The 23,684-nt window shown below is 41.4% G+C and overlaps 1 protein-coding gene across 3 annotated transcripts in view; it reads right to left on the reverse strand.

Moving 5' to 3' along the window:
- Positions 1-3,897: 3,897 nt before the first annotated feature.
- The window catches only part of RAB8B (RAB8B, member RAS oncogene family), a 79,807-nt gene continuing 60,020 nt past the window's right edge, over positions 3,898-23,684 (reverse strand). For 2 of the 3 annotated variants that reach the window (XM_006141754.3, XM_027765863.1), the window contains exons 3-8: positions 21,909-21,969; positions 13,922-13,999; positions 11,431-11,520; positions 9,951-10,016; positions 6,134-6,184; positions 3,898-4,556 (exon numbers count right to left, since the gene is read on the reverse strand). In XM_006141754.3, coding sequence (XP_006141816.1) covers positions 4,464-4,556; positions 6,134-6,184; positions 9,951-10,016; positions 11,431-11,520; positions 13,922-13,999; positions 21,909-21,969 — 439 coding nt within the window. In that variant the 3' untranslated portion in view covers positions 3,898-4,463. The remainder of the gene's footprint in view (positions 4,557-6,133; positions 6,185-9,950; positions 10,017-11,430; positions 11,521-13,921; positions 14,000-21,908; positions 21,970-23,684) is intronic. The other variant, XM_027765865.1, reaches the window with a different exon arrangement.

Here is a 23,684-nt window from a genome sequence, read left to right on the forward strand (position 1 = left end):
CCAAGAGGGGATGGCCACACCACAATCCCTTCTCCTCCATTCTCCTCTCGGGATCTTGGGCACGCACGCACATGCGCCCGGCGTGAGTTTTAAGGGACCGGGTCCGGGACACGAACCGCGGTTGACTACCTGGGAGTCCAGTGACATAGCCATTACGCTAACTGCTGGTCCCCTCTTTCTCCTAATTCTGATCTCCCCGCGTCCCTCTGTGAGAAGCTAGCAAACCTGCAGAAACATTTTTTAAAAATATGCACTCCATTTAGAGAGTCATATATATTTTCATTATGTAGTTTTTATTTTAGACGAACATTATTGTTAAAAAAAAAAAAAAAAAAAAAAATAGTTCACCTGGAATAAAATCCACTTAAAAACAAAAACCCCACAGTCTCAGTATCAGTACACAGTTAATGAACTGGCTTAAACAAGATTAAGCACATGACAGGTCCACTCTCTCTGCAGGAACTTTTCACATTAAGCCATTGGAACAAAAATAAAATACGCTTAAAATACACAGTAGGATAATTCTATAGAAAAACTAGATACTTTCCATTACGGGCATGATTTTAGTCAAATCGTTTATGGTATTTTTGTATTAAAGGATCTGCAGTGTCCACTGCAAACAAACGAAATAAAACCCACCTTAAGGCCATAGGAATGAACGATAACAATTCACATTTTTTAAAAAGGTAAGAAAATGAAATAGGTCGTTCAATTAGTTCTTGGCAACAAGAAATGCAACTGTATATGGCACACACGTTTCAAGAAATGAAGTCGAGGAAGTAAAAATATCGCTAAAATAATTGTTTGCTCACTTTTGTTTCTGTACATTTCATTCATTTCAATATTTTTCATCGTGAACACGATACCCATTAATTTTATTAGTCTTCAAAAGACAGACTCTACTGTAAAATTACCCTAGAATTTGAAATGTTATCAGCATATCCTGTCCTAGGTCTCTCTACACTAAGGGATTACATTATTAAACATTCCTTTACAACCTCCTCCCCTTTGGATATATCAAGAAGAAAGCAAGCATTCCTTTGTGTTTAAAAATAAATTCTAAAAAACCTGATTGTAGAAATGAGAGCTTCAAATTTGAGAGAAGTACACCACCATAACGAAGTGCGGCTTTATGATTTTAAGCTTAGTAGCTCATCTTTGAAGATTAAGAACTAAATTTATAAAGGAAATCCAAGTCATGAACTTCTGCTTAAATGTATCCCTTACTGTTCACAAGAAAAATGTGATACGCTTTATTACGGACTCTCCGCATTCAGAACCTATAAAATGGAGTCATAATCTTACTTAGAACCTTCTGCAAAGCATCTATCTATATTGCACAGCTAAACTTATAATGGAGACAGGGAGTTAATACATTTGTACACTACTGGATAGGACATGTATGTTCTGTTCTAAACTAAGGTACCTCCTACCTTTCCCGAGGGTGCCCTCAACTCAAAAGCCAATCACAGAGTCTAAATTTTGTGGGGTGCTTAAAGGCTGGCTCACTGTTCTTCTACCAGGTATCAGAAGACTAGTTAGCTAAATGAGGTATAATTGAAAAACAGTCCTTCAAAGTAAGAGTATATAGTCTTTTGAAAATTTAGAACAAAGACTGCACAAAATGTCCATGTAAAGAGTAAGAAACCCTGCGGCACCTACTAACTGATGCACAGGCGGGTCGTTTTATCATACTCTGAAGTGAAATACAGCTAAAATAAGTTCCCGGTGAAACACTGTACAATCAGCTGATCGACAGGCCACTTGGTCCCCGCACATCTGCACAGTCTGACACCCTCAGACTATTTCGAAAGGTCTCGTCCAATCACTGCCCAAAATGAGCATTACGTGCAGCCACCGCGTCATTAACACTGCTGCCAGAATCTTCAGGTACCTTAACCATGCCACAAAAGCGCTCACAAAATACGAGATTTCTTCGTTTCAGCAGGGAACGGACAATGATCTGTCACTAAATTAATCTACTGATAGAAAAAATAATGCACTATATGTACATTATTAAGCAAAGTGGAATATTTATTGGGTCATTTTACCATGCAGAAAGTGAGTTTTCTATGGTCTTAGCTCAAATTATAAACAATTTAGCAAAGCTAAATGTAAGAAAATAGCAAGGACAATTTATTTCTATATAACAGAGCATATATTCCCAATTCACTGCTACTTCAAAGAGCACTTTTAGACTTATCTAACTTTTATAGGCTCTTTCAAAGGGAAGTTCATGGAGACTAGTTATTAACCCATAGAAGACAAAAGACGAGAGGAGAAATTCAACAAAAGCAAAACATTCTGTTAAAAACAAACAAAAAGCTAACACAGAATATGTCAGTTTTGGTTTGCAGACAACCCCTGAGATATAAACCGAAGTGTTAAGACACCACATAGCCAGAGGTAAATTACTGCGAGAATTACATTCATCCATGGTGTCATAGCACTTGTCTTGTAGAAGGTACTTTGTTACCATCCAGAAAGCTCAGCTGCTTGGATTTGCTTCAGAAGACTTGTGAATACAAGATGTTCCTAAGAAATTATTTTCCTTTTCAAAAAAGTCTCTAATTTGAAGATAGTGGATTTCCAATTAACTTTCAGTCATGAGGCTAGGATGAGACTGGGATTACCAAGGGTAACTAAGCCTAGAGGTATATGCAAGGGAAAAGGTCAAGGAGGCTGACATTTCTCAACAGTAAGGGTAGTGTGACCATCGGAAACTGCTCCGGCATGTTTGCAGCCACTAAGTTGTTCCTATGTTCTCAAACAAGTCGTGAAAGTTGGCTGGCCCAAGCGTTCTCACTACACATCTGAGTTCTCTGTGGTAACGACCAATCCATGTCTGCTTCCATCTCCCATCCTTAACTATCGAGCATGGTAGAAGCCTTTGTGAAGTAAAACAGGCATAAGAGGAAGACACCACTGTGAACAGAGTTCACGTCCCCAGTCACCTCTTTATTACGCCCCTTATGTAATGACGCTGAAGGCAACAATGACAGCAATGATATCATGATGTGAATTTGGCACATCAGTTAACACTAAATACTTTTTCTTATGTGATGGTTTCATCTACAAAAGGTAAACCAGTACCAGTGTTTGGTGAGAAAGGCAACTCAGCTTTTGGTTGGCTTTGGCCCAAATGATTAGACCACATTCTATAACAATGAATACAAACATGTGGGACTGGGCTCTACACATTCGACGAGTTGTTCTTAAACTAAAACTAAAATGGTCTCTACTAAAAAGGCATGACTTTTCCTAAAGGTTGCACTAGGCCCAATTATTTTGAGTAAAAAAAAAAAAAAAGAACAAAAACCCTCCCAAATAAAAACAAAATGAGAAGTCATTATGTTCACCATTACCAAGAGCGATCTCTATTAAATTTTTATATTAACAAGTTAATCTCCCCTTATAGGTAAACTTTCTGCAAACTGAAATCTAAATCTAACTTTTGTTAGCTCTTACAGACAGGGATTATGGTGGGAATTGGGTATTACAACTAAGCCAGCAAGCTAAGGCGGTGAACCTAAGGAAAAATAGATTACATATTCCGATACCACAGAACCACAGTTAGATACTGAAAATAAAACCCAAATCGACTAGGTAAAATTTCAGCTCAAGACTTCCACAAATAGAAACAGACAGTAATGTCCAAATATGTTAAGATTTTTAGAAAACTAAGTAATTACAGTAAATCAAACATGGGAAAAAAGAACAAATTCAGACCCTAGGAAAAGTGAATTTAAGGTGGTTTCCAAATGGAGTTTCTATAGATTTGGCAGAGGTAATCAATTAAAAAGTGATTCATTCATCTATCCAGACTCTCTGGCAAAAAGGTCAGGAATGAAGCAAATCTCTTAACCTTGGGAAGAAACAAAGGCATGTGGCCTCTGATGAATGGATGGACATTTTTATAAATGTTTTCAAATAAATTTGATCAGCATTTAATGATTATTTAAAGAAAATCACAAACCAAAGCCCTTAAGTAAATGCCACCAATGCAGTAACATGTGGCCCTGTGAGCCAGACTAAATGTCCCTTAATTTTAGTACATTTACCTCTGCTTTAAACCTTCTTCTCTCTTTTAGACATCCCAAATGAACACACGTGCCTAGAACTTCATGGCAGCAGGTGTGCACATGAGTCTAAGAAAAGCTAACACTGATGTGCAAAGGGAAACAGAAAGACAGCAGCTCTGCAACAGGCAGTAACACAAAGGAAAAACGAGTTGGGTCCTGCGTGTGTCTCCACTACATTGCTTCCATGTTGGTAAAAAAGAGCCTGTTCTTTCGCTAGGCCAGGAGGCTGGAATCCACTTGGCGTTCAGGGTCGAGAGGTCTAAGTTCCACGGTGCTCTCCGCAGCAGCTGGGCGGTGTGATTCTGAGGCTGGGTGACCTGTGCTTTCAGAGAAGCAGGAAAGGGCCCTGGAGGTGGGCTGCAGTCTCTCAGAAAGAGTTCATCAAAGTAGCGAACAACGGAAGAAACTGGTCTTCTTTGATCGGTTTTCTGTTATTTTCACTGGTCCACCTGCCCCTGATGAATTGCTGTCATTCTAAAAAATAGAAGATGAAATTAGCGAGGAAATAAAAGTTTCGTAGTTTGATCCCAATTACCTAAAAAATAAAAATACAAACTAAACCACATTGTGTGAAGTGAGCATTCTAATGAATTGTAGATTTTCTAGAGCACTTCACAGAAAGGGAACTAGTTAAGCTCTTCATCTTTTTCACTGGAAATGGTGGATTAAAAAGACAAAACTATCCTGGGACCAGCAGTTAAGCATAATGGCTATGTCGCTGGACTCCCATGTAGCCGACCATGGTTCGAGTCCTGGACTTGATGGCTTAAACTCACACTGAGCATGTGTGTGTGCGTGCCCAAGATCCCGAGAGGAGAATGGAGGAGAAGGGATTGTGGTGTGGCCATCCCCCCGGGTGGTGATTTCTTGCTTTCTGTCTCTCTGTCTCTCTCTGTCTTTCTAGCGAGCACACGCGCCCTATAGTAAAAACCTCTCCAAAAAAAAAAAAAGACAAAACTATCCTTATGATAACCCTTTTTATATTAATAATGTATTAGACAGGAAGCTCCTTTCCAGTTCAAAGAAATTATAACCAAAGGAGTGTAAAGTTTCAAGGGTAATGATGGAAACGATGCTGAGATACTGGTGTGGATGATCTTGGTGGTAAGAAGAGCTGGTGACAGAAAGTATACAGCTACATTGAGGACTCAGGTTAAAACAAACGTTTATGGTTGTCCTCATGTCCTTACAGGAAACCATGGTTTCATCCTGTCATCAGAGATAGTTCCAAATGACAAACATCAACAACACCAAGATCATAATTATATAGATATAAATGTTACATGAAAACAAAACTAGATAATTTTATGGCAAAAATGGAATTTACACCATGATTACTTTCATTATTCTGATCAAAATTCAATTAAACACCACTTAAAGAGCCAGTTGAAAGGACTCAAACAGCTACAGTTAAGAAATAAGAACCCTGGGACCAACAGATGGCATAATGGTTACATCACTGGACTCCCACATAGTTGACCATGGTTTGAGTCCCGGACCCAGCAGCTGGGGGTGTGAGCAGGTGTGCCCAAAATCCCAAGAAGAGACTGGAGGAGAAGGGATTACTTGGGGGTGATTTCTTGCTTTCTGTCTCTCTGTCTCTCCAGCAAGCACACATGCCTTATAGCAAAAATCCCTCTTGAAATAAAAAAGAAACAAGAATCCTGAAGAAACAGAAAAAGCAAAGTTCAAGTAGAGATATATGAGAGTCGGGAAAAAGTGAGTTTCATGTAAATATATTGCAATCAGGCCTACCCTTTCTTACAATACCACATTAAAAAGCAGCGTAAGAGTGGTTAAGGTGATAGACTCTCATACAGTCAACCATGGTTCAAGCCCAGACCTGGCTGCTGGAAAGTAATGCCATGTGCCTGCATGCCCAAAAATCCCATGAAGAGAATGGAGGGAAAGGGACTGCAGCGTGACTAACCCCTCAGGAGGGAGAATTTCTCAATTTCCCTCTCAATGTCTCTGGGGAGCACAAGTACCCTATGGCAAAAACCTAAAAAAAAAAGTAGCACAAAAGAGATAAGATTATGAAGGATACAAACCATTTTTCTGTTGAGTTTTGTCATTATATCCCGTGCCAGTGTAAAAAATGCCTAAAAATAAAACAAAAGAATTTATTATTATATATGCATAACATATTTTAAATTAGAAATAATATATTTTTCCATAAAAACATTAAACTTTCTAATTGGGAAAAGAACATAATATGGTATGCACGTGAATGTTGTATGCACTTTTTCAATTATATCACAAGCATACAAGCATATTCCAGTGTTATCAAATTGTCATTCATTCGGTTATCAAGTATTTTTTCAGAGGCCAGCAGGTGGCACGGTGGTTAAAGGCACTGGACTGCCACATGGCCGGCCATGGCTCAGGTTCCGAACCTGGCAACTTGTTTTTTCACTTTCCCCCTCTCTGTCTCTTCTGGTCAAATTAAAATAATAATACTAATAATAAACTTAAATAATAAATATTTTTTAAAACTTGAAACTATATTTTCTTCATGTAAAACCTGACACCAGCTCCTAATATGACGTGTTATAAGTAGCTTCCTCAGTGTGCCAAGAACAGGGCAGAGGCTCTGTCTAAGCCACCCTGGTGTCCCCAGAGCACAGCACAGGGCCTGGTCTAGGAGACAATGAGTCTATTTAAGGAGTGCTACCTCTGAGTGTGATGAACTACAACTGCAGCATAAACTAACCCCAATGGTGGAGTGTTGCCCAAAGGAGGGAAAGGGCTTAGTGGGAGGTGGTGTCTGGGCCAGATCAATCATGAATAATTAATGCAGGTTCTGGAGGGAGGGACTTTTCAGGAGTTTGTGTTCTCCAGAGCAGCCTGCTATAAAGGCAAGTCGGCTGCCTGCAGGTCTCTCTGTACCTCCCCACTTCCCTTTCCACTCTTCTCAGCCATGCTATGACACTGCATCAAAGGCCGACCAGAGGCCAGTCTATGCCTTTGGATGTTCTGGTCACCAGAATCATGAGCCAAATAAACCTCACCCAGTCTCGGGTATTCAGCAACACAGTAACAGACTAAGACAATAAGTGAACGAATGAATGATTATGCATTACCCTGTAGCTCTAAAATCTGTTTCCACAAAATTCTCCACCTTTCACTTCTGACCTTCTCTTTCAAACCTGCCTTACCCTTTCACCTGAGTGTTATCTTCCATGTCTTGACACTCCAAAATCCTGACAGTTCTTGGAGTTCAGAAATTCCCATGGAAATCAGTTCAATTGGAAGCAAGACAAATCTGATTAACCTTAGTGACACTTTCCCCATAGTGTCTCTTGACCAAATCAAACATTTTTTAAACTTATTATCACTTTACTTTGTTTCTACAGAGCTAAGAATTCTAAGAGCTTCCTCAGTTGTCCCCAAGCTAAACCCACTTTTATGTTAGCTTCTTTCCAACTACTTTCAATTCCCCGAAACTGTTCAGGAAAAGGATTATTTCCAATCCAGTCAAATATAACCAATATGAGAATGACTATAATTACTCACGGTAGTGTGTCTCACTGTCACACTGGTCACCTAAGAGCCTAGGTTTCTAAATAAGACCATTGCAGGTTTTGGGAGACTAACCACACTGATAGAAGGTCCCGGGGAAATCACTGACTTCTATAGAATGCCTGGCCCGAGTAAGCAAGAATAAGCCGCTTGGGACGCCCAGCCTCTGTCCTTCTATAACACAGTGTTCTCGGTAAGCCCCCACTGTGATCTGGGTGCAGGTACTGGCCAGCTAAGCCTGCTCCCTCAGGCCAGGGCGGGAGCCCATCCTGTGGCAGTGCTTCCACGTGGGCCGTGGGCTGGCTCAGTGAGCTCGCCCTCCACCCTCCTCCACCATTCGAGCTGACTTAAGAGGCTCCCCTCTTTCTGATGGAGGGAAATCCTTTTGTGGCAAGCAGAAGGAAGTGTTTTTCTGCTTATGTATGCTTGGTAAATAAATCAACAGAGGCTTCCTGTTTCCCAACACTCATTAGCCAACCTGAAACAATGACCGTTAGTTTTTTTAAAAAATGAAGGAAAACTTCTGGTCATTCTCCACAGCCAATAATTCATTAAGTCTTCATTTTTACCTATCGTGTGATGAACAGTGAGTAGTCTAAGAAATAATGTATGATACCATCACTGTCATTAAGTGAATGACATAAACATACATTACATGTATTAATTTAATGATCAGTTTAAAAAAAAACCTTTTTAATTCTTTTAAAAAAGGGGAGAGGGAAGCTGGCAGGTGATGTGGTGGTTGAGGACGCTGGACTGTCATGTGGCCGACCGTGGTTCGGGTCCCAGACCCGGCAACTTGCTTCTCACTTTCTCAATCTCCCTCCCACCACCTCCCTCTCTGGTCAAATTAAAATAAATAAATAAATAAATAAATAGGCAGAGTTAAATTAAATCATTTTTTTAATAAAAGCTTTACTTTAACACCATAGGGTGTATGTGCATGCTAGAGTGAGTGAGAAAGGGAGAGAAAAAGAGACAAAACACCCCCAGTAGAGCCTGGTAACGCTGCAATTCCCTTAACCCATTTCTCTATCCCATCAGGATTCCAGGCAGGCACATGCATGCTGGGCACGTTTTTCAAGCTGCTAGACCAGGGCTCAAACCATGATAGGCCGTGTACAATCCAGATTCCTCTGCATGGTGCTTAGCCACTGTGCCATGGGCTGGACATAAATTATTGTTTTTTGTTAAAATAAAATACCATAACAATTTTGCTCTTGGTGGAAAAAAATAAAAACTATTCTTAAGAGACTTTAGATGATTTGGTTTGTTTAACATCTAATTTAATGAAAATTTATTAAAATTACTGTCTGATAAATACACTTTCTTATTTCTACTAAATGCCATCATGTTACAATCTATCATGCTTAATCTACTTTGAATGTGTACACTATAAGAAAATGTTCAATAGGCTATCAGTTTAATTCTCTCCTGAGAGGGGACAGATATGAAAGTAAATTCACTCTCCTGCTACAGGATGACATGGATGATGATAAATGAACAGAGGACAGTGGGTCTGAAGTCTAGGATATGCAGCTCCCCAACAAAGGGCAGAGATGAACTTAAACTGACCTTCTGTCTTTTGTTCAGTGAATCTTAATTGCACAACCCAATATAATCCGAGTGGAGGCTGGCTGCTAGAAATTCAACAACCAGGGAGCAGCAGATGGTGTAGTGGTTACGTCACTGCGTTCCTGCTTGGCCAACTATGGTTTGAGTCCCGGACCTGGTGGCCTGAAACTCACACCAGGCACATGTGCTGTGTACCCAAGATCCCAGGAAGAGAATGGAGGAGAAGGGATTATGGTATGGCCTTCTCTACAGATGTGATTTTTCACTTTCCCTCTCACTGTCTCTGTCTCTCTCTCTCCAGTGAGCACACGCACCCTAAAACAAAGACCTCTACCAAAAAAAAGAAAGAAATTCACCATCCAGAGTTCACATAACACTCAGAAGCACAGGGGCCAGCAAGTGGTGTGGTGGTTAAGATGCCAGGCTCCCACATGGCCAACCACAGTTCAAGTCTATGACCTGGCAGCTTCAAAATCATGCTGGGTGTGTGTGCGTGCATGCTCAAAATCTCAGGAAGGGAATGGAGGAGAAGGGACTGCAGTGTGGCATCCCCCAGGGAATGATTTTTCACTTTCCGTCTGTCTCTCTGGTGAGCACATGTGCCCTATGACAAAAACCTTAAAACAAACAAACAAAACTTGAGAAGGACAAAAGTGCACAAAATAGAGGTGAATCAACAGAAGGTATTCACTGGGTCAGAAAATACCAAGACTCTAAGGGCTGCTCAAACGCAGGCTCCTAGGTGGCCTATAAATGATGTCTGCAGTTTACCTCCTCTACGTTTGTACTGGATTTTGCACTTGTCTCCAGGAATTTGATCCCGTAGTCAATTGCTAGCTAAAAGGCAAGCAGAAACATTTCAATTTAGTGAAACGTTCTTAAACATATAAAGCATTTATGTATCTTAGGTCTTTAAAGTCGCAAAGCTAGAGTATGTATAGCAGAACTCCCATGATTCTCAAACTTATTTGCTTTCCTCTACTGTATTTAGAATTTAGTCATGTAATTTAATTAATAAAAGAAAAGTGCCAGAGGTTGGCATGAGGTAGAGTGGTTGAGGTGCTGAACTCCCACATGGTTGACCACAGTTCGAGTCCCAAACCTGGCAGCTTGCTTTCTCATATTCCCTCTCTCTCTTTTTCTCTGTCTCTCTCTGGTCAAAATGGATAATAATAAAAATAAATAAATAATTAAATTTTTTTAGAAGTGGCAGAACTTTCATTTAAGACACCATTTTAAATAAAACACAATTTAAGAACTCCCACTTTTTCTATCATACTTTTAGTTCTCTAATATGAGAAAAATTATGAGATGGATTCCCGCCCCTACTATAAACTTGTTATTCATCTGGTCCTCTTACCTGCTCTGAAAGTACAATTTTCCAGCAGTTACTATGCTAACTTTGGGCTATTTTGAATAAATCGGTCCAATATAGAACACGATACTGAAATACTCATTGCTTTGGATTTTTATTGACCGAGACCAACTGTGAGCTCCTCCATATTTCCATCTGCTCTGACAGAGTTCCCAGTTCATGTACAACACTAAAATTAAGGGAATGATTTTAGGAGAAAAAGTTTGCAGTCAGGTTGAAAAACCAAACGCATTTTGTATCTATCACTAAAAAAAGAAAAGGCTAAAGCAAAATTCCAAGACGTGAAGAGGGAAGTCTCTAAGTCAACTTAGAAAAGGTCATAGAAATAAGTACGGACATAAAACAAGCTCTTTTGCTTTTTACAGGACACAGAATAGAGAAATCTCTAGAAATGACCTGTAAATGATATCCGTAGCTTGATTACCTACAAGGAGTTAGTGGTAATGACCTGAATCTAATGTGTAACAAAATATTCTTAGAGAAAAAAAAATGAACTGAAAATGATTACCTATTCTATTACTGTTTTTTTTTTTAAAGAATGAATTACTTTCAGTTCAAAAGTGGGCATTTTCACACAGATCTCAAAGAAATAGCCTGAACTGTAAGCTGCAGGAGCCTTAAAAAGGATCTATTTGTATGTCCCAGAAAACATGAGCAAATTCTTTAGAAATGAGTCATGACCACACAGTACATAGAGTTGGGTCTCGAATACTAATTCATACCATTCGAGTATGTATTATATCTTTTTGTTGCTCATATCCATTTTTAAAAGACTAACCCTTAGCTATTTTAAAAACTTAAATAAATAAATAATACTAAGAGAAAAAATACTTAATGTGAGGAGATGCCAACCTTATTCATTCAGTTCAAATTTACCTTTTCCCCTCTTTCTTTTGACACTTGTCTTTTGTCATTCATATCACATTTGTTCCCCAGGATCATTCTTTCAACATCTGAAGAGGCATGCTGCAAGGAGAAAATAGTATGCTATAAAAATCACGGTTATTCGATAGCCAAATCCTAACCTGTCAGAAACAATCAGGAAGTTAATAGTAAGACAAATAATCTTGTATTCACCATAAGGCCTGATGGGAGAAAAGTTGAAAGATGGAGGAGGAAGAAAGCTACAGTTTAAGAGCCTTCACAGAACTGCTGTGCACACTTTTTTCCCCAAGGGCCTGTTAACGGATGGGAAAGTGTCGAGCTGCGTTGTGAAATCCTTGGTTCTTTGGGTCCAGATCACTAAAATTAGAGATCTGTCCCTAGGCACAAAATGAAACTGCAACCACGAATGAAGTAGGTAGAAAGGAAGATTTAATAGAAAGAAAGGAAAGGAAAGAAAGAAAGTACACCCAAAAGGCTCTTGGGCGGGCAGATTGCCAGGTGGCAACCACGCTTGGTACTAGTTAACTGTTATTTTTATTACTAGAGGTCATGAATATTCATTAGTGGGAGGCCCCTTATGCTGCCTATGTCCTTCCTTTAAATTAGAATCCACACGCTCTTTTCCTGCACCTGCCCATCTTCCTCACAGGTAGAGTGAGGAACTTGATTACCTAATTGCACATGGTGCCCAATGCGAGAGCCACAATCCCTTCTCCTCCATTCTCCTTTCGGGATCTTGGGCACGCACGCACACGCGCCCAGCGTGAGTTTAAGCCACCGGGTCCGGGACTCGAACCGCGGTCGACTATGTGGGAGTCCAGCGACATAGCCATTGCGCTAACTGCTGGTCCCTGCTTGGGTCTTTTTGATAAAATCCACGAATCATCCCTGTGAGCTTCTCTCAGGCCTCAAGGAAGGAAGATGGCAAATTGCCTCATCCTCCTGGTGCCTGGAGCTAGATGAGCCTTTCGTTTTTCTCTTAGGACTGCCAGCTCATGACTGACTAACTGCCTATCACAGGCCCACAGTTGTTACTCTTCTTTTCCCTTTTATTTGCATATGAACAAACAGGAGTAAAACTTAGGGTTACCTACAACAAAACTTCTGAATATTTGTTTGGGACAAAGACAAAAAATAATTGGGGATCACAGACCCAAGAAGGTAATACAAATTCTGACTACTTAATAAATGGATTCATTGTCAATTACAAAGAAAATACACTTTAAAAAAACATGTGGGTTAATAAAAATGTGTACAAAATTATTTCAGGTTGCATGTTAAATGGAGACTTGGATTTTCTTTTTTCTTTTTTTTGGAGAGATTTTCGCTATAGGGCGCATGCGCTCACCAGACAGACAGAGAGAGACATAGAGACAGAAAGTGAGAAATCACCCCCCAGGGAGGATGGTCACACCGCAATCCCTTCTCCTCCATTCTCCTCTCAGGATCTTGGGCACGCACGCACACGCACCCGGCATGAGTTTTAAGTCACTGGGTCCGGGACGTGAACCGTGGTCAACTACGTGGGAGTCCAGTGACATAGCCATTACACTAACTGCTGGTTCCCTAGACTATATTTTCAAGATAAAATTTTCAGTTTAAAATTCTGTGACATTGCTCTTATTTTGGCTCCTCAAAACCTATGAATAGATTATCATCTGAGCCCGTCATCTCCCTCCCTGGTATTCACCCAAATGATACGAAAGCACTCAGGCAGAAGGGCACATGGCAATGCCATGTTTATGGTGCAGCATTTGTGATTGTGAAGACATGGAGTCAACCTAAGTGCCCAAGAACTGATGACCCAGTTGACAAATTATGGCAGTATTATTCAGCCATAAGGAACAATGAGACATTGTCATTTGTCTCAAAGTGGTTAAATATGGAAGACCTACTGCCAAGTGAAGTAAGCCAGACTATGAGAGATAAACACTGTATATCCCCACTCAGTGTGAACTGAATGTCTGAACTCTATGGCAGAAATGGAAAGACTGAAAATATGACCGTAGGAAAGATAAGTGTGAAACCAGAGTCTGAAAGGGAGGAAGTGAATGGTAGCGGGTAGGAGGGGCAAAGGGAAGAAATGCATAATAGAACGTAAAACACTTAACAAGAATGTAAAATTCTCTATTGAAAATGATGTGTATGGTAATATCCTTGATTTCATTGTTAATAATAAATAAATAAACAGTTCGCATTTTTTTCTGCCCTTAGTTTCCTGGTATGTAAAACGGAGACTCAAATGATTCTCAAGATCTGGCCCAAATTAAAATCCAGTGCCATTGCTCCTTTGTCCACACCCACCCCTTGGGACACTGGCAGCACCAGAGAGCTGTCTCTTGGGGAGCTCCTTAGGGACAGCACGCTTAACCTGTCCAAGCCCCACTTCTCAGCTCAGTCGCCTCTGAGTGAGACAGAGGAGCCTCTGAGAGGCGTCCAGCTGGGCTCATCCCCAGTGCCATCACCCTCTTTCCATACACACCTCTTCAATGTTTCTTATCCAGTTTTTAATATTATCAAAGGACTTTTCATTTGTGATGTCGTAGACCAGCATAATTCCCTATAGGAAGAAAGAAAAAGATCTTTAGTATTGCATATCCTTACACTATAACATCAGTGTACTCCTAGCTTCTAGAAACCTTTTGTCTGTCCTTACTTATCTTTTAAAAAGGGTTCAGAATTTGAAAAATACAGAGAAGCCAAAATAAATAAATGCTTCCACTGCCTCACCACGTAAATAAATATGAACTGTGTTAACATTTCCACTGTTTACTTTTAATGAATTAGTGATTACGGTACAGCACTCTTTCTACCTGACCTCACGTGATAGCAATCAACACCAAATAGAACTTAAGGGGTGTTTATCTCAAACTAGAGAGAACATTGAGAGTAAGAGATGTAATCTCTTCACTGTACACTTATTTATTCCAAGGATAAAGGCCCTTGCTACTTAGTCACCTACTAAAATTCAGACCACACTGCTTTAAAATTATTTCTTTTTTTGAGGGGGAGGGCTGGCAGGTGGCATGGTGACTGAGGTACTGGTCTCCCACATGGCTGACTATGGTTCAAGTCCCAGGCCTGGCAGCTTGATTTCTCACTTATTCTTTCTCTCTCTCTGGTAAAATTAAAAAGTAAATAATAATGAATAAAATAAATAAATAAATAAATTTTTTTAAAAGAATTTTTTGAGAGTTTTTTTTATTTTTTTTTTGCTATAGGGTGTGTGCGCTCACCAGAAAGACAGAGACAGACAAAGAGATAGAAAGTGAGAAATCACCCCCCCAGGGGGCATGGCCATGCCGCAATCCATTCTCTTACATTGTCCTCTCAGGATCTTGGGCACACACATACACATGCGCAGCATGAGCTTAAGCCACTGGGTCCGGGACTCGAACCGTGGTCAGCTACATGGGAGTTCAGCAACATAGCCTTTACACTAACTGCTGGTCCCAATAAATAAGTAAATCTTTAAAAAAAAATTATTTATTTTTATATAGGCTAATCTAAGTGCCTCTATTTATCCAAGTATATCACAGACACATAAAATATCATGAATTTATGACAGATTAATAAAATACATTGTCACCATATTTTTAAAGACTCCACATATTTTCTTTTTTTAAGAGAGATTTTTGCTATAGGGAGCGTGTGCTTGCAAGAGAAACAGAAAGACAGAAAGTGAGAAATCACCCCCCCCAGGGGGATGGTCACACCACAGTCCCTTCTCCTCCATTCTCCTGTTGGGATCTTGGGCGCACACACAAATGCACCTGGCATGAGTTAAGCCACAGGGTGCAAGACTTGAACCATGGTAGACTACATGGGAGTCCAGTGATGTAACCATTACTCCATCTGCTGGTCCCTCCAGTATTTGTAAAGGTTTACCTTCCAAATATTTCAACACCTGTAAGCTAACTATTCTGAAATCTATATCCCCAAACTATTTTCTGCAGTAAGTGCTAGGCCTACCCACCCAACTATCTGTCCATTTGACAAATACCAGGTGAGCACCTGCTGTTGCCCAGTCCTGCACTAGGTGCTATCAGCAATGAACAAGAGAGATGGGTCCCTTCTCTTTGTGGGTGTCTAGCACAGGAAACAGATAATGAATCAGTAACTATACGGTACATTATAAGTTTGATCATCGCTATGAAGATGCACAGGGAGCTCTGGACAATATGTAAGGAGCATAATCTCATCTGGCTGAGAGGCTGGAGTGGTCAGGGGAGGCTTCTCTAAGAAAAATGACCACTAAAGCCAATGCCTGAGCATGGAGTAGACTTAAACTGGGTAAAGAGGTTGGGACTAAGGTGGAACGGCGGGAGCCCAGGTTACCTAGCACGTAGGGAATTTATACATCTCTTGCTGACGTTGGAGAGCCCACTGGGTTGAATGGAAGAAAGTCAGCTTGGCAGGTGTGTATGGAACTAATGGAAGAAGGGTGCGAGGTGAGGATGACGAGGTAGGCAGAGGCCAGATGTGCCTGAGAGACCACTGTCCGGATGTCGGCAGCTAGAAATGGTCTTTGAGCCTTCCAATTCTCCCATTCCCCCGTGTATTATCATTTCAGCGTACGGCTAGACAGCCTAAGCAGACAGGCAGGACTTATCTCCTCCAGAGCCCATCGGTCACCAAGTCCTGTAGACCCAGGGCCTCAATATTTCCAGACTGTGAGCCCCCCGACACATGGCCTCATTCAGATTCTTTGACAATTAGCCTTTTCTAAATGATTGTCATAATCTTTGATTGGTCTCCCTGCTTTCATTCTTAACCTTCTCTAATCCACTTTCCATAAAGATGCCAGATTTAATACTACATCCCTCAAAAAACATTTAGTACCTCTGGACTCAGAATTAAATTAAAAGAAAATGTTTTGATAGGCAAGGTCCTATGGGGGCTGGCTTTCAACTCAGTATGTAACTATAAAGTGTAAATGTGAATAAATATAAATCCTGTAAAACACACATAGACAAAAGAATACAGGAAATGAAACATCAGTAGAAGGTATCTCTCAGTGTAGCAGGATCCAGGATGACAGCTTGGAATTTTCAAAATTCCCTGTATTACCTCTATCCGTTTTTGCAACCAGAAAAAAAAATAGTTTAAATGACAAACAATATTCTCCTCTATCTTCCTCCCTCCTAACCTCAAATGCTAATAATGTCTCTCTTGTTACATACTGTAAAGAGATAATCATCTTAATGTAAATAATCTTTTTTTTAAATGAATGTGGATAACTGCATATTTAAAAGATGGCTAAAGTGGAACCAGCAGTTGGTGTAATGGCTATGTCACTGGATTCCCATGTAGTAGACTGTAGTTTGAGTCCCAGACCCAGTGGCTTAAACTCACACTGGGCGCGTGTACATGTGTACCCAAGATCCCGAGAGGAGAATGGAGGAGAAGAGATTGCAGCATGGCCATTCCCGGGGGGGGGGGGGGGGGGTGATGTCTCGCTTTCCAGCTCTCTGTCTTTCTAGCGAGCACACGCGCCCTATAGCAAAAACCTCTCAAAAAAAAAAAAGGCTAACATGACCAGCAGATGGCTAATGGTTACATTGCTGGACTCCCACATAATTGCTCGCAGATCAAGTCCCAGACCCAGCAGCTTAAAACTCATGCTGGGCACATGTGTATCCATGCCCAAATTCCCAGGAGGAGAATGGAAGAGAAGGGACTGTGAGTGGCCATTCCCCCTGGTGAGGGTGATAACTCACTTTCCCTCTCACTGTCTCTGTCTGTCTCTCTGGCAAGCACACATGCCCTAAGGCAAAATCTCTTAAAAAAAAAAAAGGCTGAGGCTGGCAGGTGGTGTGGTGGTTAAGGCACTGGACTCCCATATTGCAGACCATGGCTCGAGGCCTGGACTTGGCAGCTTGCTTTCTCACTTTCTCTCTCACTTTCTCTTTTTCTGATCAAATTGAATTATAATAATAATAAATTAAATTTAAAATTCTTTTTTAAAAATTGGCTAAACGGTTAGAGCCAGCAGGTAGCACAGTGGTTAAGGTGCTGGATCCTACATGGCTGATTCCATGGTTCAAGTCCTGGACTCGGTGACTTAAAAAAACATGCTGGGCATGTGCACCTGCATGCCCAAACTCCTGAGAAAAGGATGGAGGAGAAGGAATTGTGGCATGGCCATCCAGGTGATTTCTTCACTTTTCCTCTCTCTCTGGCAAGGGCACACGCCAAGCAAAAAGAACAAAACAAAACAATAAAATGAAAATGCTAAATTTAGTTTTATGTATAGCTTACCAAAACAACTCAAGTGGATTCTGAATAATTGCTGATGTAAATGCCTGGTTGCCATAATATTACAACTAACCAATGAACTGCCGAAGCGCTACTGTCCTTTGCCTGTGTGAACACTCCCGATCATTACACGCCATGTCTGTCACGAAGTTCCGCTTCTCTTGGCTGGCACAGACTGTGGACACTGTGTGGTGGCAGGAACACAACTCTGAAGCTAGAGGCTTCCAGTTCAGGCTCCCCCAAGCATTACCTGGGAGAATCTGGAGATGCTGTTGTACCCCTCAGCCTCAATCTCCTCGTTTGTCAAGTGAGGACAATGTACCTTCCACGCTAGATTGTTTGGATTGTAAACTATTTAACCGAGAACCCGGACATAGCTTGAACTGAATAAATGGCAGCTATTAATTTTTCTTTGGCTTTTTTGTTTCAAATTGACACATAATAGTTGTACATATTTATGGAGTACCTTATAAATTTTTTTTTGGAGAGATTTTTGCTATAGAGTGTGTGTACTCGTCAGAAAGACAGAGACAGAGAGACAGAAAGTGAGAAATCACCCTCCGGGGGGGAAGGCCATGCCACAATCCCTTCTCCTCCATTCTCCTCTCGGGGTCTTGGGCACACACGCACACACATCAGGTATGAGTTTAAGGCACCGGGTCTGGGACTCGAACTGCAGTTGACTACGTGGGAGTTCAGCAACATAGCCATTACGCTAACTGCTGGTCTCCATAATATTTTGATACAATAATATAATGTATAATAATCATATCAGGGTAATGAGTGTATATATCACCTCAAATATTTCTTATTACTTTGTATTGTAGACATTCAGAATCTTCTCTTTGAACTCTTTGAAATATACAATAAATAACTGCTAAGCACAGTCAACCTACTGTGCTAGAATTTATTGTTCCTATCTTACTAATTTTGTAATTTTTTAAATCTGTTAACCAACATCTCCCTATCCTGCCTCCCCCTACCCTTCCCAGTCTCTGTAACCCTATTTTACTCTCAACTTCTATACAAAATCAACATACAAAAAACAATAGCATTTCTATATATCATTAATGAACTAGCAGAAATAGAGCAATTCCATTCACAAGAGCTACGAAACTAAATAAATAAGATACCTAGGAATAAATTTAAGCAAGAAAGAAAGTAAGAGGATACAATAAATGGAAAGATATCCCATGTTCACTGATTGGAAGAATTAATATTGTTAAAAGATCATGCTACTGAAAGTGATCTATAAATACAACAGAATCTCTGGCTTCAGTATCAGAAATAAGTCAATTATTTTCTAATCCTTCTTTTTTTTAAAGAATTATTTAATTTAATTTATTTATTTTAATTTGACCAGAGAAGGACAGAGTGAGAAAAAGAGAGAGAAAGAAAGGCGGGGGGTGGGGAGCAAAGTGAGAAAGCAAGCTGCCAGGTCCGGGACCCTAACCATGGTCAGCCATGTTGGAGTCCAGTGTCCTCAACCACCACACCACCTGGCTCTTGTTTTTAAGTTAACTGATATTATGAACCAGTTGGAAACACAAATTCAAGTACCTAAGCTAGAATTTTGTATATCTAGCATATTCCTACCTTAAGAATAGTTTCCCTTGGGACCAGCAATTGGCATAATGGCTATGTTGCTGGACACGCCGGGCATGTGTGCATGCATGCCCAAGATCCTGAGAGGAGAATGGAGGAGAAGGGATTACAGCGTGGCTATCCCCGCGGGGGGTGGTGATTTCTTGCTTTCTGTCTCTCTGTGTCTTTCTGGCAAGCACATGTACCCTATAGCAAAAACTTGTTTAAAAAAAAAAGAAAAGTTTCCCGAGAATTCAAAATAAAATACTAGCCTATGAGAAATGTTGATAATGCAATGATAGGTCCTATTTTCCCTGAAGCCTGACTGTCCATCAGGGTCACCTGGGAATGTCAAAGTGTTTGAAACAGACCAAAGAATTCTGTCACAGAGGCAGAGTCTAGGCCGGTCCTCATCAGCATACTATAAACCTGAACCAACCAAACTAAATCTGCCATCACCACCACCTGCTGCCACTGGGACTCTCCAAAGAGAACATGATGGCCTACGCTCCACTGGAACAGATGATCTGAGAGAGTCAAGGCTGGCAGAGCAGGATTTTCTAAACGTTTACCTAAGATTGTTTGTATGTCTAACATTTTCCACTGATTCACCCTGTTGACCAGTATTTACTGAGCATCTACCATGTGCCAAGCTCTGGCACTGCATACAGTAAAGCAAGAGACGAAATTCTTGACCTTCAAAATGGGACCAGCAGTTAGCGTAATGGCTGTCGCTGGACTCCCATGTAGTCAACCGCAGTTTGAGTCCCGGACCCGGTGACTTAAACTCACGCCAGGCACATGTGAATGCATGCCCTAGATCCCGAGAGGAGAATGGAGGAGAAGGGATTGCAACGTGGCCATCCCCCCTGGAGGGTTATTTCTCGCTTTCTGTCTCTCTGTCTCTCTCTGTCTGTCTGGCAAGCACATGTGCCCTATAGCAAAAACTTCTCAAAAAAAAAAAACTATTTAGAACAGCAACAATTTTTACTGGATTGTCATAAAAATCATGATGCAGCTTCGCATAGAAAAACACAGAAAAAAAAATACATCATGACTTTTCTGATGATCCAACAATTATTTGAAGTACTGTGAGAAAAGTCGAGGCAATAGATAAAGGAAAAAGATGAACAGTTCTTAAATATAAAGTAAATAGTGCGTTACAATCACCTTTCTCATGCCATTAACTAGATCTAAACATTCAACTGCAACATTGTTCCCAATTCTAAGTGTTCCTGCCCATTCTCTAGTGAAAATGAGTGTGTGAACGGTGCAGATACACCACCTCCATGATGGAAAACACTGGTCAACAGAAAGGCTCCTGTGTTTAAGATGCTGCGAACCAGTTACCTGAAAACTCTTCCCAATCAACCCTGATAAAATGTTTTTATCCCTAAAATCCTTTCTGAGGAAACAAATGTCTTCGATAAGCACACAGGATAGGCCCCTTCGCTTTGATTTCAGTCTAAGCAGAGAACAGCTAGCAAGTGTCTTTATTAAAACGATGACTCTTCACAGTCTTAGAAGTATTACAGGGTGGAGTGTGGAGAACCCAGGAACACAAAACAGCTGTCTGCTCCGGTTTTAAAATGGAATGCCTTATCTTTTCATGGGGGTGAGTTACTGACACCCAAATAATGGTGGGTAAATAAAGAAAGAAAGAAAGAAAGAAAGAAAATGGCGGGTAAGTGGCAGTGGGGGAGGAAGGATCTGTGGATTCAGATCACATCCTCCTAAAGGCAAGGGGACAGCTACCTCCCCGTCAGCCCTGTGGCCCAGCACCACCCCAGGTCCCCATCAGTCAGACAATGAGCTGGGTGTGATGGCAGTTGGGGACCCATACAGTCTACAAGGCTGGGCTTTGTGGTCTCACCTGCTCAACAGTAAGAGACCCTGAGCATTCTGGATTCCATCATAAGCCAGGGTTCCCACGTGTGCTTGGCTGAGGCCTAACGCCTCAGGCTGGGCCTGTCATCCTGGGCATATCCTCCACTGCACTCCCAGCCACATGTAGGACCTGGCCAGACTCACCAGGGTCCTAAGTGCACTGAAGGATGAAGCATCTCAGGGGAAAAATAACCAAATGATGAAGTTAGGATAACAAGAAGGCCACAAGAGGACTGGTCAGTAGTCAAGATTCACCAGATTCTAAGCCTCAAAGTCACAGATCACTCAGCCACTTCCTGCTCAGCTGGCAGAACACAGGCCAAGGAGACGCTAAGGAGCTGGGCATTAAGTAGCGGATGTGGCAGAGGAGGTGACAGATAATGCGGGGCTGAAGGACTAGAAGGTGCGAGAAATGAATACTTAGTAACAGGGCTGGTGGTTTGCTAAGACTGCCATAAGGCAGTAATAACAGGGAAAGGAAAAATATACTATCATCTGAAATGTATGGAGTTCTAGAATATCTACAAGTTAACTGCCTGCTTACTGAAAACGAATGCAACGTATACAATTACTAAACACAAAACATAACCAAAAAACACTTGAAATGTCTTGTTTTCACTTCAAAAATTTTACTTTTCCCCATTGTACTAGACTCCAGCTTGAATCCTATAATCTTGGCAAATGAATATTCATGTTTTACTTTTCACCTGAAGAGTTACAAAACCCGAAAACACACTCACCATGGCTCCTCTGTAGTACGCTGTTGTGATTGTTCGGAATCTTTCCTGACCCGCTGTGTCCCTAAAATGTGAAACAAAAGAGAGAGTGGTTTTGAAAGTCACCACTGGCATCCAGGCATCCGGAGGAGACGCCCTCGCCTGTGAGAGACCTCATTCGGGTCTGCTCACAGCGCGGTGGTCCCGGGGAAAGGAGAACGCCACAAAGGGAGCGAGCTGGAGGCGGAGGTGGCCACAGATGCCTGTCAAGAGCTCACAATGACTTGTGGGAAAAACGTGGACCTCGGTAACAAAAGCAGCAACGGGAAAATACATGAGCCCTGCTAGGAGCTGGCATGTTATATTCATCGAGCCCGTGTGGGAGGGAACAGAGAATAGCTCTACATTCTTGCACTCCCAGAGGTAGTTCTAATAACCCTTTCCATAAGCGCTGAGTGACTAAGGCATTCTGCTCTCCTGACTGAACGTCTGATTTCTTTACAAAGCAAGCAATTGAGCAGGACCCACTACTGGACATTCTGCTCAGCAGAGCGCGGTAAAACGGGTCTCAAGATCTCCAGCTATGGAGTCCACGATTACAAGGGAGCAGAGAGCTCGATACGTTACTCCTGACAATGTCTACAAAGACCTCGAAATATAAACGATAACTCAAAATTACACAAACTCCTCTCTATTCTTGCCTGTAGCGGATGGCACGCCACTAAAATACAGGGCCGTCATGATGCATGTTGCACAGAAAAATATGTCAAGACTTTCCAGACGACCTAATCCATTCTGAAAAGTACAAAGGTTACTAATTATATTTATAGAAGCGACCTTATAAAGGAAGTCAAATATCTTTGATATTTGGAAAAAGTCAATACTCTCAAATTTGCCTCTTATAGCCAGAACTAAATCACTTTTGTTGCTACTAAGGCAAGCGAAATTGAACCATTTAATTGCAGGGAAGAGACAGGCACTTGTGGAAATATATTACAGAGCTACTATATACCAAACCCTAACAAGAGATGAAGGCCCAGGGGAAATACAGTAAATTAAAAACAATAAATATCTTTTTTTTTTTTTTTTTAAATTTGCTAAAGGGTGTGTGCACTTGGCAGAAAAACGGAAACAGAGAGAAAGCAACTGCACTGGGGCATAGTCACATTACAATCCCTTCCCCTCTACTCCTCTTTTCAGGATCTTGGGCACGGACCCACACACACACAGCTGGGACTCGGACCACGCAATTGGGCAGGAGGGGTCCACCCTCCCTTAACCACCATGCCACCAGCTGGCCCCCAAATCAATAAATATCTTCACACTGATACATGCCTGACTTTCACAAAGTGCTCTCTCGCTGCCCGCACAGCCAGGTGTGGGGGAGAGCTGCCATCACTTCATTCTATAAAGAGGAAATAGGCCAAGGAAGGCCGAGGCCCCAGCTCTGCCACTCGACAGCCCACATCCCTGAGGGAGACGCCAGCGTCCTAGTCTCAGCTGTTGAGCACAAGGCCAGGCCTCACACCAAAGCCACCTCATCCTGTATTCTCTCACTGGCCCAGGGTAGATTTGGGGAACCTGCTTGGTGCACAGCAAACGAATCATGGGGAAACAGAAGCCAAGCAGCTTTGAACAGACCACCAGATTGTCTTGATTCAAACACACCAGCTCTAGAACCTGCCCTGTGGTGAGGATGGAGGAGAAACTCGAGCACATTAAATGCGAGTTGCCGGGACTGACTGGAGACCACGCTGTTGCTGAGGGTAATGATAAATAGTGCCACAGTGTTTTGGCTAC

The sequence above is a fragment of the Tupaia chinensis genome, unplaced genomic scaffold (genome assembly GCF_000334495.1).
Source record: "Tupaia chinensis unplaced genomic scaffold, TupChi_1.0 Scaffold000063_1, whole genome shotgun sequence".
Classification (NCBI taxonomy): domain Eukaryota; kingdom Metazoa; phylum Chordata; class Mammalia; order Scandentia; family Tupaiidae; genus Tupaia; species Tupaia belangeri.